This window comes from Sciurus vulgaris, assembly GCF_902686455.1.
Source record: "Sciurus vulgaris genome assembly, chromosome: 1".
In the NCBI taxonomy this organism is placed as follows: domain Eukaryota; kingdom Metazoa; phylum Chordata; class Mammalia; order Rodentia; family Sciuridae; genus Sciurus; species Sciurus vulgaris.
In genome coordinates, this window is record NC_136461.1 from 204,857,720 (window position 1) to 204,874,477 (window position 16,758).

Genomic DNA, 16,758 nt, shown 5'->3' on the forward strand with positions numbered 1-16,758 from the left:
CTCTAATTCAGTTAAGACTCTCACAACCCGATCGTTTCACACTGAACTTCCTTGCACTGTCTGACACACGAGCTTTTGGGGAATAGCTCAGATCTAAACCATCATAGCCAGGATGCCATGAAGAGTTTCCATCTCCAAGGATCCCAATGACTTTTCTTGAGATAGTAAGGAGGGACAGGAGGTTGAGGGAGGAGGGCTACTTTTCACTACACATTCTTCTGCATCCTCTAAGTTGTATTCCATGAGAGAATAATAACCCTATCCAAAAAAATTACTGAGTTTAAATCTAAACCAGAAAGTAATATGAAGCCATCACTTCCCTTCTTCCCTTCCTCTCTATTACTAAGGATAGTGGTTCTTTTTTTTTTTTTTTTTGGGGGGGGGGGCGGGGGGGTTCTGGGGATTGAACCCAGGGCCTTGTGTTTTCAAGGCAAGCACTCTACCAACTGAGCTATATCCCCAGGCCCAGGTCAGAGGTTCTGGCCTGGAGTGATTTCCTCCTAGACAGGGACTTCCGGTAATTTCTGGAGAAATGCCCACTGTCACACAACTAGGGGTGCTGCTGGTATCTAGTAGGCTCAACATCCTACAATATGCAGGGCAGCCCTACAACCAAGAATGATCTCCTCCAAACCTCTGGCTGCTGAGGCTGAGGGATCGCACTCCTACCACAGCGAGCAAGCGCTGCACCCAGTTCCTCCTGCTGCTGCACACGGCAGGAGCCCAGCTCCCTCTCCAGTTCCTCAGGGAGCACCATTTTACTCCCCGCACCACTGGCTCTGCCACCAAGGCAGTGACACACCACCCGCCTCTCAGACACCTCACAGGTTGGCTTACCTCCCAAGAGCCCACCAATAGACAAGACTTCCTGTTCCATACAGAGACTTGTGGTGGCAAGGTGACATTGCTGAGGTCACACTGCAAAACCCAAGAACTGGATCTATGTCTGCCAGTCTCTGGGGCTCACATCCTGAACCCCAGGCTGTGCAGGGCCAGTACGAGTGCTATACATTACACAACAATGCTGACCACATTCACCAGCTAAAGCAACTTCTTCCTGGGCTTCTGTGAGCCCCAATTCTCCTCTAAGCATCTTTCTGATGCCAACTTCTGTACTGCTTCTTCAGCCTGTTGGCAGTCCTAAAGTCTTGACCCCTGATGGGCACATCAGGGTGTCAGAAACTGTCCCCTTTCCCCAACACTTTATGACCTGAACAAATCATCAAGATGCAAAAGAGCTGAGCTGAGCACTGAGTGTGTCCTCATAGTAAGGCTGTCTGGACAAATTATGTAAGAACCAGATAAGCTCATGGGGATGTAGAACACTCACCCTGCCCCATTTTTGGCACTGGGGACTGAACCCAGTGCCTACCACTGAGCTACAGTCCCAGTTCTTTTTATTTTTATATTTTTAATTCTGAGATAGGGTTTCATTAAGTGGGCCTTGAACTTGCAATTCTCTTGCCTCTGCTTCCCAAGTCACTGGGACCATGAAAGTCCCAATATAATCATCTTCCAGAGGCACCTGTCACATATCCTTTACCAGCTCCCTGTCACTGGAATCGATGCAGGCACTGTCTGTTCAACAGGTTCCTCATCGAGGTGGTGGGTGATCCCACAGTCGTTGGCAGACCTGGAAGTGAACTTGGAGGTCAGGAGGTCCCCTTCCTCACTCACCGCTTCACAGCAGGTGCACAGAGACCAGAAGGTAAAGCGGGTGGCTCCCGCCATCATAGAAAGATCACAATGGAGTGAATTCTTAACTTCTGGAACATTCTACAGAAAGACAGCTCAAACTGATGCTTATTTTCTGAACTGCAAACACACTGCACTTTTTTTTTTTTTTTTTGGACAAGATCAATGGGCTTTTATCTTGACCAGAGGATAATTAAACTTGGTTTTTAATCTCGATTGTTATCACTTATTAATCACCTAAAATGATGTCTTTTCCTATATTCATCTTTGAAGACCCTCCAAGGTGTGAGGACCTCCATCCTTGCCTTTGGCAGGACTGACGCTGCTTCTCCTTGGAAGACCTAATGTGTGGCCATGACCAAGAGCAAACACCGAGGGTTAACTGGGGGCTTCAAAATGAAATTAAGGATTCCTTCTAGGGTACTCTTTAATGGAAACTAATTTAGGGAGAAAAACATTCTTATATTATGTTTAAATTAAACTTAATACGATAATGCCCCCACACTAATTAAAACTTCAACCTTTGCCATAGTGACTTTAATTAAAGAACAACAAATGAAAATGTGTGATCTAGACTGCATATAACTATGCTAGTTAATTGACACCAAAGCTAGAAGAAATTAATTTCTATTTCAATTCATTAAATCCTTAGCAAAGAACAGTAAAGGTCAGCAGAAGACTTGGTGGATTGACTCACAGCATTGATATGAAGTACACACCATAAAAACTGCAACCCCCAATCACAATTTCCTCACATGGATGATCAACCAGGCAAAGGCACAGAATTTCAGGAGCATTTTAAAGTCCAATCCTGACATCCTTGGCTCTTTGCGAAATGCAATATATTTCAGAGGAGTTTCAGGCATTAAAATATTTGCACTCCTTTGTGGAGCTTAACATTATGGAAAATTCAATTTCATGTTCAATAATGTACGTCTAAGAATGGCATGGCGCACCGGGCAGGTGGTCAGAAATCCTGCATCTGGCACAAGCTCAAGTGACCCAAAGTGACGTCCTTCAACCCTCGGGTTTGAGCGCTCTCCTCCACGAGGGTGAGAACTCAAGCTCAGACCCTTAAAGAAGGCACAGCAGACAGCAGGCAGAATGCTGGGACCCAGAGAGGTGGGCGTGCTTCTCCTTGGAGTCCGTGAACATGCTGCCGTGTGTGGGCAAGGGGCCACACGATGTGACCAGTAAAGCTCTGAGGACCATCAAGTGGGCCAACGGAAAGCACAAGGATCCTTCCAACAGAAGGCAGAAGAGGCGATCAGGTGGTGCCACATGGTGCCATTCCTGGCTGTGAAGACGGAGGCAGGGGCCCCAAGCCAAGGAATGTGGCCCCCTCTACAAGCTGGACAAGGCAAGAAAACAGGTTCAGTAGAGTCTGGAGAAGTGCCACAGGCTGGTTAGCCCCTCGACATTAGTTTGGAAGACTCATTGTGGAAGTTTGGCTTTCAAAACTGTAAAATAAAATATTTGTGCTGTTTTAAGACATTTGTTACAGCAGCCATTGGAAACTGATACAGGCTCTATGGGAATCACTGGATCAGAAGCAGATGAATTATCAAAGGAACCGGATAGAGAATAACTCGTTCAGGGATGTGGTCTGTGTTGACATTCTCCCCTCCTATCATCTCTGAATTGGGTACTTGCCCTAGAGCCTAGCCAGAATCCCAGTTTAGAAGGAGAAAATGTGCGAGGGGTAGGAATCAAGTGGAAGTCATGCGTGAGCACCTCACGGGGGTTCCTAGTGGTGTGGCATATGGATAGACCACATCTGCCATGGGAATTGTAGACATCTGAATACTGCATGAGACCCCAGCCCCATCTTCCCAGGGAAAGAAAGTACAGGAGAGAAAAAGCAGCACATTTTGTCCAAGGTCAGTCTGATGTCACCAACCCCAATGAGGAAAACCTGGTAAAGTTCATATAAGGTCTTCCCAGTAGTCCTCCCTATGCACTGTTCCTCAAATCTTGGGATCTCAGACTCTCTGAGGAACCAGGGGAAGGACTACAAAGACAGGCAGGACCCACGGTCATCCTTGGGTCAAACTAGCACCCAGCCTAGGAATGAAGACAGAGAAAGTAAGCAGCAGCTCCGGGCAACCACGTGGCCCAGCAGCAGGTGTGACCCAGCCCACCCTAGAACAGGATGGAGATGTCCTCCGTCTCCTTGCTTTCCTCTAGACCTCTTCAACAAGCACACACTTGCAAGTTTCTCATGGACGTGTGCAGGGCAAACACAATGCCCAGAGAGGACACGGGGTTTGGCTTGGCTACCTGCTCACTGTGTGGCCTGTGGTCAGCATTTGTCCTCTCTCCATTTCCTCATTTAAAACTGAATGCCAATCTCACAGGGCCACTGCACAGGAGCAATTAGCAGGTACCTAGAGCCAACAGCAAGGCATAACATCACATCACTGGAAGCATCTACCAATAATTTATTGAATCTGGGCCCTCACAAGTACAATTTTAAAATAATAGGGTCTCAAAGCCAAATTCACGAGTTTTTAGGTTTTGAGCTATGCTGTTTTCCTAACGTGAAAAAGACATGCAGATACATTCAAGGTCCATGTGTATAGATACATTCAAGGTCCATGTGTATATGTATTTGTATTCTTCTCATATAATAACATAACTTAACAAAAAATTTTTGGCAGATGCCCAAAACTAAGCCTTCTCCTTGACACGCCTCCTGTCTTTGCTTCTTTATCTCAAGTGTGTACTCTCACCTCAATGCCTCTGCAGCTGGGGACTCGGAGAAGGCTTGGTCACTTGAGAGAAGCAGCTGACTTTCCTCCTGTATACATCCCGGCACAGGCAGAAGCAGGGTCTGCTTTCTGCTGTACTGTCAAAAGCAGTGGCCTCACACCCGTCCCCAACCTAGACAGCAATAACATAAATGCTACCATAGGATGGCCTCGCTTGACACGAATTCCAGCGGCTAGCATAGTGCTGGGCATATTTTAGGAGTTCCAGGGATGTGGGCCAGAAGAAGAAATATGGAGATAAACATAACAGCAAACGTGAGCCATTATCAATTATTTACTACATGTTGGACACTGCCTAGAAATCTTAGCGAATGAGATCTAATCCTTGGAACTACTGTTGAGGCAAGTATTAGCTCTCCTCTGCAGATGCAAAAAGAGGTCAGAGAAGGTAAGCACCTGTCCAAGTGAGCCGAGACCCCTCCAGGTCTTACTCCCTCCCCTGTTCATTCCATGACCTAGAGGGACTTGAGAATGTTCTTGGACCTGTGGCAGCTGGCCAGCCCACTGAGCTCCATCTTCATTGGGTCATGTGCTCGAGGAGGGAGCCAAGACCTCCTAAGGCTTGGCTCCAAAGCACCTTACGCTTCTTGCTGCCTGTGATTTACGGACCAGTTCCTGAGCTAGATCAATGAGTCATGTTTCAAGGAGAGGAAAGAGGCAGACTACTGAAGCAACACAAGTGTATCTTCTTTACACAGAACCAAGAGTGCATTTCTGAGGGAGAAAGCCTCAAGTCCATGTTAATGAATGAGTGAGGGCTGAGAGGAATCTGCTTTCAAAATACCAGATGTGCATAAAATAGAAGCTGAGTAACACACTGACTTAGTGCTAAGTCTAAAGGTACCAGCACTCTGAGGAAACTGGTACATTCTGGAGGAGTCCAGCTGACAGGGACCTGGCAATGTCACCCCTGTGCCCTCAGGATCCAGGTTCCTGGAGCAGCCTGTACCAGCTCACAGCCCAATGTACACACACCTTCCCAACTTCCAAGCTGGAGCTTGGCACTGGTCACTAGGCGCATCTACACCACGGTGACTGACAAACGCTACACAGGTCTTCCCTGCCCTCCCTGGGAGAGGCGGCTGTGAGATGTCTGCCGCACACCCCTGGTGGGCCCCAAGCAGCTGCCACCCCCACGAGCTTCAGGAGCACACTGAAAACAGCCCAAGCTCTGTGGAGAAGACTGGGGCCGCTCTCCAGAAACCCGAGAACAGAAATGTCTTTTCTGGAAAGAGTTCAGCTTCCTTCTTGCCTTTTTCCTACTTCCATCAAAGCATGGTGTGCTGACACCCTTCCCAGACCCCCTGTGGCATGGAGGGCAGGACAGCCTTCTCCAGCAATTGATGGCTCTGCACTCGTCACAGTGTGACACCATTTAAATGTGGTTGGCAGACAAGGAATCCATGTACTTGGTTCAAGGAGTCCCTAACTTCGTTTTGTGAAAACTACATTTTATTTATGGCTTTTTTATTATGTTATTCTAACATATCTTCCTCTATATCTATCTATTTTAAAGAAATTACAAAGCCACATAAAGATGTTTTGTGGGGAGCAAGTAGAAAAAAAACAAAACCAAGTGAAGATGAGGAGAATTACTTGAAATTAATCAAAAAAGGATAAAAAATTCAGAAGGTACCAAACAATTCTGTATTTCCAAACAATTTAATCCAGTTTCACATTCTCCCTCCATTCTTCTTCCCTCTCCCTGACAAAAGAACAGCGTGAGCTTTGTGCTCCTTAGATGGCTAATGCATGTTCACACTCTGCCAGCTGATTTCAGAGACTCCAGCTAAAGCTTGATGGTGGAGCCAGGAGAAACTTGGGGTCTCCTCCAACATGTCCCAGGAAGAGGTGGAGAAGGAGGAGATTTTCATAAAAGAAAAAGACCAAACATACCTTGTAAAGATTAAATAAAACCCAGACCTGCCTGGAAATGCCAATCGATTACAGAGAACCTTAGTAACAGAAAACTTAGGGCATGAGGAAGTTCAGCCTCAGCACATTTTTTACAAGGCAGTGATGAAAGGTTGGAAGCACAGAGCAATGACAGTTTCATCAATCAGATCTACACGCTGTCCCACCAGCCACAGTAAACGTCTATTTCCTGTCAATCCTATCCATGAGTGTGAAGGATGTGAAAACGAAGCTCTAGCCTTCCATTCCAGCTATTTACAGTGACTCTAAACCAGTCCATCCCCCGCTCCATGATTCTTGGGCCTGAGAATCGTCAAAAATAATGTAATGGGGTGGGGTGAAGCTCAGCAGGGGGCACTTGCCCAGCACCCTAGCCCTGAAAAGTAGCAAAGGCTCCATAGTCTCACGTATCTTTACGGGAAAAAAATACAAAGCTAAGAATGAAACTGTTCCACGCCAATGCTTGAGTATTCGCCCACCACATCTCCTCCACTTTGCCACAGATGGCTGCTCCGAGCTCCTCTCTACAGAGAAGAGGCCTGAGAAGAGCGGTTAGGTAACTTGCCAAAGCCACTCAGCCAAAGAAAAAGAATCAGACTTGAGCCAGGGCCTCCCTACTTCTCCATCCTGCTCCACAGCTCCATAAAACTGCCACCCCAGAAAACAAAGGCACACGCGCTTTGTCGCCCAGATGGATGGCTTTGCAACCATCCTGAGGTCTCTAAGCCGCTCCTTCACTTCCTCATACCAGCTCTGTCACTGCAAGTGCTGAAGGATATGGGCTGTTGGTTTGTTTTACATTAAGATGCGTCTCCTGGCTGTTTTAGCAGGCAGAGCTGCACACAGTCTCGGAAAACGCAGCCCATAGTCCCACACTGCTATTGACCAGGGATGGATTTCTAAAACTATCCTCAGCTCAGTGAGTACCAAGACCCGGGGAAGAGCAGCAACTGGTGAAACGCACGATGCAATCACTTTAGCTGTATTACTCAAGGGTGGCTACAAATGCGACAGCATTTCTCCACAGAGTAACAGCACGTGAGCTAACACCTCCTGAGAAGGAATGCAAGATGATTTATTTAAAAAAGCAACAAAACACCAGAAAATAGTTAGACTTTTCAATAATACCACAGATTTTCATCGATTCTCATTAGTTCTAATGCTCTAATGTTTTTCCTTTTCAGGATGAATAAGTAATCTGTGTATCCAATAATATTTTTAGATAATGCAAAAAAGTTTGTCTATAAATAATATTACAATAGCATGAGTTATAACTGCAAAAAGAAAAAAGATAAAGAAAAATCTAGAAACCTCACAATGTTCAGTAACAGAAGAACCATTAAGATAAAATAACTTGCATTTAATGTTGTATTACCAAAAGCCCTTAAAAAATACAGTTAGGAAGACAGTAAATCAAAGGGAAAAAATGTTCCTGTCAATCAATGTTAAGTAAAGAAAATAAACCAGGAACTTTACGCTCTGCAAATCATGTGTGGACGGAGTAGAGAAAAACCCCGAGGAACCAACACGGCCAGGAGCTGGTAGAATTTGTGGGTAAGTTTTTGCTGCCGTCATTTTAGATCCTCATTAAGGCTATTCTATCCCGACGCAGGCAACAGTCCATACAGGTCAATAACAAGAGGAAGACAACAGACAAGAATGACGAAGAAGAGGCCAGGCGCACATTCATGGACTAGGCTCAACAGCAGGTGCCAGCAGCTCTCCTCAGGGGCTGGGCCTGAGAGGACGGAGCCCTGGGGCTGCCCCCTGCCTACCTTGCTGGATGAGAGCTTCTGCGGCCAGCTCCCCGCTGCCCGCATTGGCGTACTCCTCGTTGGGGTGCTTCCTGTTGTAGTGCCGCTTCAGCGAGCCAGAGATGTTGCAGGAGTAATGGCAGTGAGCACACCGGAAAGGCTGTGGGGAAAGCGGGTGCAGAAAGTGAGCCCCAAGGGAAGCAGAGGAGCACAGCTTCCCTGGTGCTGTCTCCCTCTGCCCGCCTGGCGAATATCTGTCACCCAAAACCCTGTGACAAGCAGGCCCGGTCAATGGTCAGATGTCTGAGGGAAAGTGCTGATCTCAGGAATGCCAAGTCCTGCCCCGTGGGACCCACCATGTGGCCAGGACGAAGTGTCCCGTGCTGGAGTTGTTTTTCCTAAAGAAGTCTGCTTTCATTGTTTCATTTCTTTCCCTTTTTGGTCTACCCAGAATCTATAGTTCTTGTTTAAGAAGATAACACACACATACGCAAAAAAGCAAGACAGTCATCGATCACTCTTTTAAGAGAATGTCATGAAAAGTAGCTTTCATTACGATTAATTTCCTGATGTTTGTGCTTCTTCGGCTAAATGATTTCCTCTGTCCATGGTATTTACCTGTAAGAATCTGTTAGCCACTGGGAAATTCCATCTGGCAAAATCCACTTCCTTACCCCGGTAAGATGAGGTACTTTCAGGATGAGGACACATATGGGTCCAAAGCCTTGTCTGCCCTCCTGCTCACTGCTTCAGGGAACTCATGAAGAGAAGAGGTGAAGGGGTGCCCACACAGCCCTCCTGGGAGGCAACGGACTGGGCCATGAACTCAGTGATAGGTATGCATCCGATCACTATGGCATCCCGTGCTCTTACCCCTGGTCAGAAGGATACCAAAGTGTCCTCCTAAGCCATGTGCTGTGCTGTTCTGATGAGTGTACAGGAATGCTCAGTTTTGCTCTGGCAGCCACCCTGCCCAGCAGGAAAGGAAGAGCACACGGTAGCCAACCATGGCCCCAACACTGGGTGGTTCAGAGGTTCAGACAGAGCAAGTTTAACCACTGGCCAAGTCATGAGCCTCTGTGAGCACTAGTCTTCTCATCAGGAAAATGTGGATGGTTACAGCTCCTTGTGAGGCTGGGGTGAGAACTAAATGTGTAAAGTGAATGGCCATTTAAGAAGCCGTATTAACATGCCACATTTTTCACTTTTTATCAGAACTCTTGAGATCTGGGAGCTAGCATACCACTGAGTCTACCAAGACCACGTTAGGTCCCTGGCTGTCCAATTCATCAACATTTTGCCACTCCTACGCTGGATGGCAAGCGCATGGAGCGGGGATGTCCTCTCTCCTCTGGGGTTCTCAGCGGCTCTCACAGTGGTCTCCTCCACTCAGGTCTACAAACGTGCCCAAGTGTCCTCACTGAGAGAGACAGCAGGGAAGGAGGAGGGGTGGAAGAACATGGAAGGAAAGCCTCCCCAGGGCTGCACGCTCTGCCCTCCTGAAGAGCTGCTTCCACCATGGCCTTCACACCCTGCCTCCCTGACCCAGGCACAGGGTCTCCTGGGCAAGCAGCTCCTAAAGTTTCAGTCAGTGCTCTCTTCTGGGACCTCACCGCCCTTGTCACCATGGCTGCCTGCCACTCCCAGGGCCAAACAGAGGCATCCCTCTGGCCAGGTTCTCCCGGCAGGCACTCTGGATGTTCTGGGTTTACTGATGGGTTTACTGATGAGACTTGCTTCCCAGGCCTGATGGTGAAGGCCGACACTCTCCAAGGTGCTGTCCTCGGGCCACTCCTGCTCTCTGCCCTGGGTCCCAGGATCATTTTTGTGCTGCTGAGTGTTGAACCCGCATGCCTGGTGCAACTCTCCTGAACTTGCATAGCCAGTGTGACTATCTAGAACCACAGACGGAATTTTCACTGCTTTCCAGGCCTCTCCATAGGGATGTTTTGTAGGCCCCTCAAGTAAACACATTTTTGGACCCTTTCTCCAATATCCGCTGATCATTCAAAGACAAAAGCCTGACAGTCGCCCTAGGTCTTTCCTTCTTTCTATACTCAGCCATTTTGAAACGTTCAGTCTGCTGGGACCCTCTCCAGACTCTGCCCTGCCCCTCTATTGCTGCAGCACAGGGAAAATGGCCATCCTGACCTTTGAAGATAACATGTCACTCCAAAGAGGGTCCTTCTCCAAGAGAAACACACAGGGAGGTTAATCCCATGGCCCACCCAGGTTTGACGTTCGCCAGGGAGTGTGAGACATCAAGGCCACACTTGCAACAATTGCTTTGTGCTGTTGTACACAGGCTAAATGCCTATTTCCAGTCCTTCACCTAAGAGAATGCTGTTGGTTTGGCTAGCAAGGATTTCTTAAACAAAAGGACTCGGCGCAAAGGCAAAATTAGTCAGGATTTCTCATCCATCAACTGAGTAGAGAACAAAAGGTCTAAAATTCCAATATATGATTATGGTAAAGTTAAAATAAAAGCTAAACCATTTTCAAGTGTTTTCATTTCTAAATAAGCAAGTATTATGAAGTCGTTATTTTTGGAACATTAGCATTTACACAGAAATCAAAAAGAAAAAACTGAAAATGTCACAGTGCCAGCACGGCAGTCAGTGGGCACCAGGGGCAGCAGGAGAGGGGGCGTCCCGTGAACCTAACTTCAGACCTGGAGCCCATCTCCCCCTTCCCGTGGCAGAGCAAACTCAAGGGTCTCACCCGCTTTACTCAGCTCCCTGGCAGAATCACAAATGAGGGGAAGAGTCAAATGGGACCTGAGAGACCACTCTGAACGGCTGATGCCTACCTTCATGTTGGCCGGGAACCTCCGTGTGGACCAGTCTTCCCTCCCCAGAAGCCCTTCTAGCATCCCTGGGGTCTGTGTCTGTTCAGCTTTGCTTTGACAGAGGTCTCAGCAGCCGCAGCCTTTCACTGCCCCGCAGCACTGGGGCTGGAAAGACGGCCTGCCCTCCCCGCCCGGGGGCTGCTCCTGCTCCCTCGCGCCCCTCACCACCCTCACCATCCTCCCGTGAAGTCAACCGCTGCTGACTGCCACTGCAGGTCCTCTCTCCTCACCTGCATCCAGGTTTTCACAGCAAAGCAAGTTCCGTCCCAAGCAGCAGGCCAGAGGTCAGCACGGAGTCCACTAGGCTGCTGCAGGGGAGGAGGCAGTGCCAGAGACCGCAGGGGCAGAAAGCCCGACTGCCTACCGATGCCGCGAGCCCCGAGACCCCACCTCCGAGGCATCCATCTGCTGGCCCCCACCGGGGGCCTGCGGTGAGTGAGGCGGATTTGTGACTCTCGGAATGTATACAAATTTTGGGACTTTAACGTCAACACCAAAGATTAAATGCTATCTAGGCAAGCTAAATCATAAAACTTGGTTTCTAAGTCAGACATTTGCGAATATCAAATGACACTAGGTCTCAAAAGGGAAGTTATTTATTCAGAGTTCTCAGGCCAGAATCCAGCCAATCCAGGCTGCACCAGCATAGTTCACCTGGAATAACTTATTCTGGTCCAAAGAGAGTGAATCGAACAAGACAGGGTCCACTGTTGTGATTAGCGATTCAGTGCTCCGCCGGAGTTATGAGCCAGAGTAATGAGATCTAACATCCCAGTTATTACTATGGAATGCTTACTGAGAACTACCATACACCAGATAGTGCTGAGTGTTTTCATGGGTTCATTAACGAATAACACAACAACCTTACATTGTATATAAAATTATTATTCCCATTTTTCAGGTAAGGAAACTGAGGCACAGAATGATTAAGGGACTTGCCCTAAGTTTCCCAATCCCCTAGCCAGACCAGTGGTTTGTACAGGACTTTGGACTCCAGGGACAGCCAACAATAAAGGATCGCTTTTATTTCCCATTGGCTATGATTTCCTGAGCACATATTTTCCCAAACCCCACAGGGAGGGACCTGGATTGGTATTCTTGGATCTCCCTGACATAAGGCCACTCAGCTCTAACCATCAGCTTCCAGAAATAAGGAGCACTGTGGTGAACTGGGGAGAAGCAGGGATGGGGAAGTGGAGGAATGAAGGCAACCCCCAGCCAGGTCACTGTGTGCTGGGTGCTGGGTGGGAAGTGATGTCAGGCAATGGGAGCCACCTGCGGGCCTTGGGCGGGAGAACGATGTGGCCAACTCCCCATTTAGAAATGTCACTCTGGAAAGACTTGAAAGGAGCAAGCCCGAAGGAAGAGGACCAACTGTGCAGTTGTTTAAGGGGCTGAGACAAGATATATTAAGACAGCATTTAAGGCAGATTGAGGAAGGACGATCAGCCAGACCCGGGCGCTGGGATGTGGTGTGGAGAAGGGAAACTCGGAGCCTCAAGGCTGACTCCGTTTTCCACTCTTGGTTGACAGAGCGGGAGAAATGCCAGTCGAGAAGAAGTTCTGCAGATGAGGGAGGCAGGGCTTCCTCGAGCTCTGGATACTCTAGAGAGATGCTGGAGGCAGGAGTCTGAAACTCAGAGGAAAGCTCCAGGCCGCAGATGCAGACCTGAGTACAGGCGACTGGCAGATGCCCTCCAACCAAAGGCCCCACAGCAGGACAATACAGAGTGAGAAGAGATGGCACTGGACTGGCACCCTGGAATAAAGGGGGGTACCAACGAAGAGGGACAAGAAGGGGGACAAGAGAGAACAAAGGCAGGTGGAAAAACAGGTCTAAGAGTCATGAGGTCTACACAGTGCTGGCCTTCAGGGAGGCAGAGACAACAGAGTTAAGTGCACGAAGAAACCCAATCAGAAAAGGCCTCACCAGTGTCACTGGTCCTGGTGGTGAGGGGTCACTGGGGGTCAGTAGCACATAGAAAGAAAAGCTGAATTCAACAAGTCACAGAGAGAGGACAGGACAGAAGTGGGCCTGTTTTCAAAAGGCAGCACAAAAGACCACAGTGTGAGTCCAAAGAAAAACTGCAATTAAATTTGTGAGGCTGACACTTAAAGTTCTTGGACTTATGTCAAGAAAGCAGATAAATATGTACGATTTAAATAATGAGAATTAATTAGCATAATTTTAAAAGGAAGGTAAAATGCACTTATTCACAATTTAAGAAGTTATTATTTTAGTTCTTCAAACAGAAAGAAAAATGGAAGAGGAATGGAGGCCCTGTCTCACAAACAAGTGGGTTCTAGAAAACCAGATATGATGGGAAGACATCTAACTACACAAAAGGAAGGCTGCTCCCACTTTCTGTAACATCAAGGAAGGGACCTGCAAATGTTCTAAAGGAGGTAAGAGGTTGGTGACAAGGTCATGTTTGAGGCTGTGACACTGACAAGAAACTAGAAGCCAAAGCACAACGGTTACACTGGGTAAAAGGAGAGGCTGCTTTTGGCTTCTTGGCAAGCAGGGGCTCTCACCAGGAAAGACCTTGCAGCCTGGTCTGCAACCTGGCCTGGTGTCACGGCTCTGGGTACCTCTAAAAGGCTCAGAAATCAAACCGTGAACCTGTTTCTCAGAGATGGGTCCACCACCCCATGCTGAGGATGGAGGAGGATTACAGAAAAGAAGACATCGATGACACCAGCAGGTACCTGGCCACAAATCATGATTTCATGATTTCAGTTGGATGACACAGAGAGATGGGGACACAGGGACAGAGAAACTGATACAGAAGATGACAAACCGAGCATCTGATTAGCATCCTGGCAAATGCAGGAACAGGTCATGCCCTCGTTACACCTGCAAGAAGGGCACTGGTTGGTACGAGCACCGTTAGACTGTGAATGCTTCAGTGCAGAGGGACCTTCACAAGGACATCACGGCATTACGACCCCAGGCAAGGGGGAGAGGGAGGCAGAAGGAAGCAAGAGTGGACCAGGGCCAGGAGACCAGGTCAGAGGTCGGGCCCACCACAATGAGCTGGTCACTCTGGCTAAGCCATTAAAACTTCATTGCTTCAGGTCCCCATCAACAAACTGCCCCCTAGGCACCCAAGACAAACCTGGGCTCGTCCTTCTTCCTTCCCTTTCCTACACTGATCATCAAACTTCCATCAATTCCAGCTCCTGAAAAGCTCCCTCATCCAGCACTCCCCCAGCCTCAACCTGGAAACCGCCATTATTTTTTAATGAATAAACACAGCAGTAAACCTCTCTGCGTGAACTCTTGCCACCTGCCCCCACCCCTCTATTTTCCACGATGCACCAACACAAATTCGCTACGACCTTCCTTGGAGCAAGTGCACACTCCTCAGCCCTGCTCCCCTCTCCAGACACTACACTGGCCAGTCACCCTGAGCTTTTGCAGCTCCCCCAACATCAGTCAGGCCTCTGTGGGGACGCTCCTGCAATCGTAACTGGCTCTCTCCTCTGTCCTCTGTCCTTACACATCTGCCTCCCTCTGGGAAGCTTCTCTGACCCCTCAGGACTGAGTGAGAATCTCCCACAGCTCCAGGGCCTGGGTTGGTCAATGTCGTCCCTGAAGAGTGTCCTCCCTGCTCCTGTACCCAGCAGCACGGGCCCAGCTGTGAGCTGAGTCACTGAGTAAGACACGTGCAGTCTCTGTAAGACACACTTCGCCTGCATGACCCCTTGGCCTCGCAACAGTCCTGTAAGACTAGAAATGGTTTCCTCATTCCAGAAAAAGCAGCCAAATCAAAAGAGGGCACATTGGCAGTGTTTACAAGCGCAAATGTTGGCATCTGGACACATGCTGAGTGTCTCCAGAGCCCGAGACTGGTTCGCCAGCAGCAGTGAATGACCAACTCCAGGCATTCAAAGCACGCATCGCTCTACACGCCCCAGTGACACCGAGGCAAGGTGGCAAGGAGTGGAGAAGGCCACGGGGAGGAGTCTGGAGTGGGGTTCTGGGTGAAGGCCAAGGAGGCCCGAGGCACCATTTCTCCCCGAAGTGCCCGTGGGGAAACCTCTTAACCCTTCTCATGCCTCAGTCTTCCCATCTCTAAAATGGATCTAAAAACTTCAGAAGGTTGCACTAAGGACTGAACTGGATGCTCCACGTGAAGTACCTGCACACAGCGTAGTGAGCATCAGCTCTCATCAATCCCCTCATTGTGGTTAGTCAACATATTATGACAGAAAATGTCAGGAAAGAAAGCAAATAAACCATAAAAAGTGAACAACACCAACAGGAAAGAACAACCTTTACAGGATCTACAGAGAAAGTCTCAGTCATGCTGGCAAAAGCGAAATGCCAAGGGAGGCCATGCTTCGCCTGCGAGGGTGAGGGCGTGTGACAAGCAGGATCCTCTTGCCTCCCTCGGCTGCGCACGGTCACAGCTGCTGGCCCAGAGCTGGCAAGGGAGACTCTGCTAAGTGAGGTGGGACTGTAAAATGCAACAAAGGGCAGGAGGAGGAAAAGGGATCAGCTTCAGAACATTCTCTTGAAGGGAGGGAGGAGGAGGATGGCAGGAAGGGCTGAGGAGTAACCCCAAAACTCCTTGCTAGAAACTTCTAAAGGCCCTTGGCCCATAGCTGAAGCAACCAGTCTCCAAATGCTGAGGCTGAGTAAGTACCATGGCACGCGTGAGCAGGGACCAGAACAGCAGCAAGCCTGCCTGCACATGAGGCGGCCAAGACTCCCTAGGCACCACCACCTATGAGCCACGTAACTTCGGGCCCTTTCCCAGATACCCTGGCGTGTCCGTTTCCTTCTCTGAGATAGGGGGTCAGAGAGTACTGACGGCACACAGTTATCATATGGGGCGAGAGAGCGGTAGGCAGCAGTGTCCTGCTCCCCACCTGTCCCCCGTCTTCCCCTCCCCCTCACCTGGGATGGTATACTCAGGATTCATGACTTCCCGACATCTTTTCCCCTGTTGTATACCTCTTGTAAAAGACTCACAGCACCAGGGTGACCTCCCTGTGCCCAGGCTCCCCCAGGCATGCCCTCCTTTGCGGGACTCCTGCTACGTGAGATCAGAGACCACGTAGCCCAGCCCCACTTTTCCAGGGAGCCACCCCACTGTGCTCCTGTGTCTTTGAACCGGCTTATTTCAGTGGCATTTACTACCTCTGATACAACACTGGCTGGCTGTTATTCTGATTTTCCTCCTTATGAGAGTGGAGTTCAAAGAAGGCTGTTTTTGCTGGTTGTCTCTGGTCTGTTCTGATCACTGTGCTCTGTAGCACCTTGGACAGTGCCTGCAGGTGGGGGACTGGGGATTGATGGAGTGCATGTGACTCTGAACAAGCCTTGGGACCAGGTCTGCTCTGTGAAGACCAGGAGCTGCCGGGGTTTCCCTAGGCATCATTGGGTGGTGAAGGGAGAAAACAGAAAATGCACCAAAAGGTGAGCAGCGGGCATGACTATGGCTATGCTTATTATTTTCTTCTCCACAAATTGCCATGTGTTCAAAGCTTTCTACAACTGAAGCACTTTGAAGTAATCAGAATCATGTAAATATTAAGTTAAATAAGTTTTAAAAAATTAGACCCAGGCTGTGAGCTGAACTTCTGCCAGAGAGCATGACATAAGGGGGAAGAGACTGGCACAACTCTCACTGAGGCAGGGAGGCCTTGGTGAGACTCCATGGCACAGGGCCTGACCAGGGGCCTTGGCCCACTGAGCCTGACACCTACCTGGGGCAACAACAGCTCAGCTTGCTCTCCAGTCACCTCACTGGCCCTCTACAGCGGC

General features: G+C 48.9%; 1 protein-coding gene across 4 annotated transcripts in view; it reads right to left on the minus strand.

The window, feature by feature from the left end:
* The window catches only part of ZFAT (zinc finger and AT-hook domain containing), a 205,147-nt gene that overhangs the window by 36,814 nt on the left and 151,575 nt on the right, over positions 1 to 16,758 (minus strand). For all 4 annotated transcript variants that reach the window (XM_079134761.1, XM_079134763.1, XM_079134762.1 and 1 more), the window contains one exon: positions 8,156 to 8,294. In XM_079134761.1, coding sequence (XP_078990887.1) covers positions 8,156 to 8,294 — 139 coding nt within the window. The remainder of the gene's footprint in view (positions 1 to 8,155; positions 8,295 to 16,758) is intronic.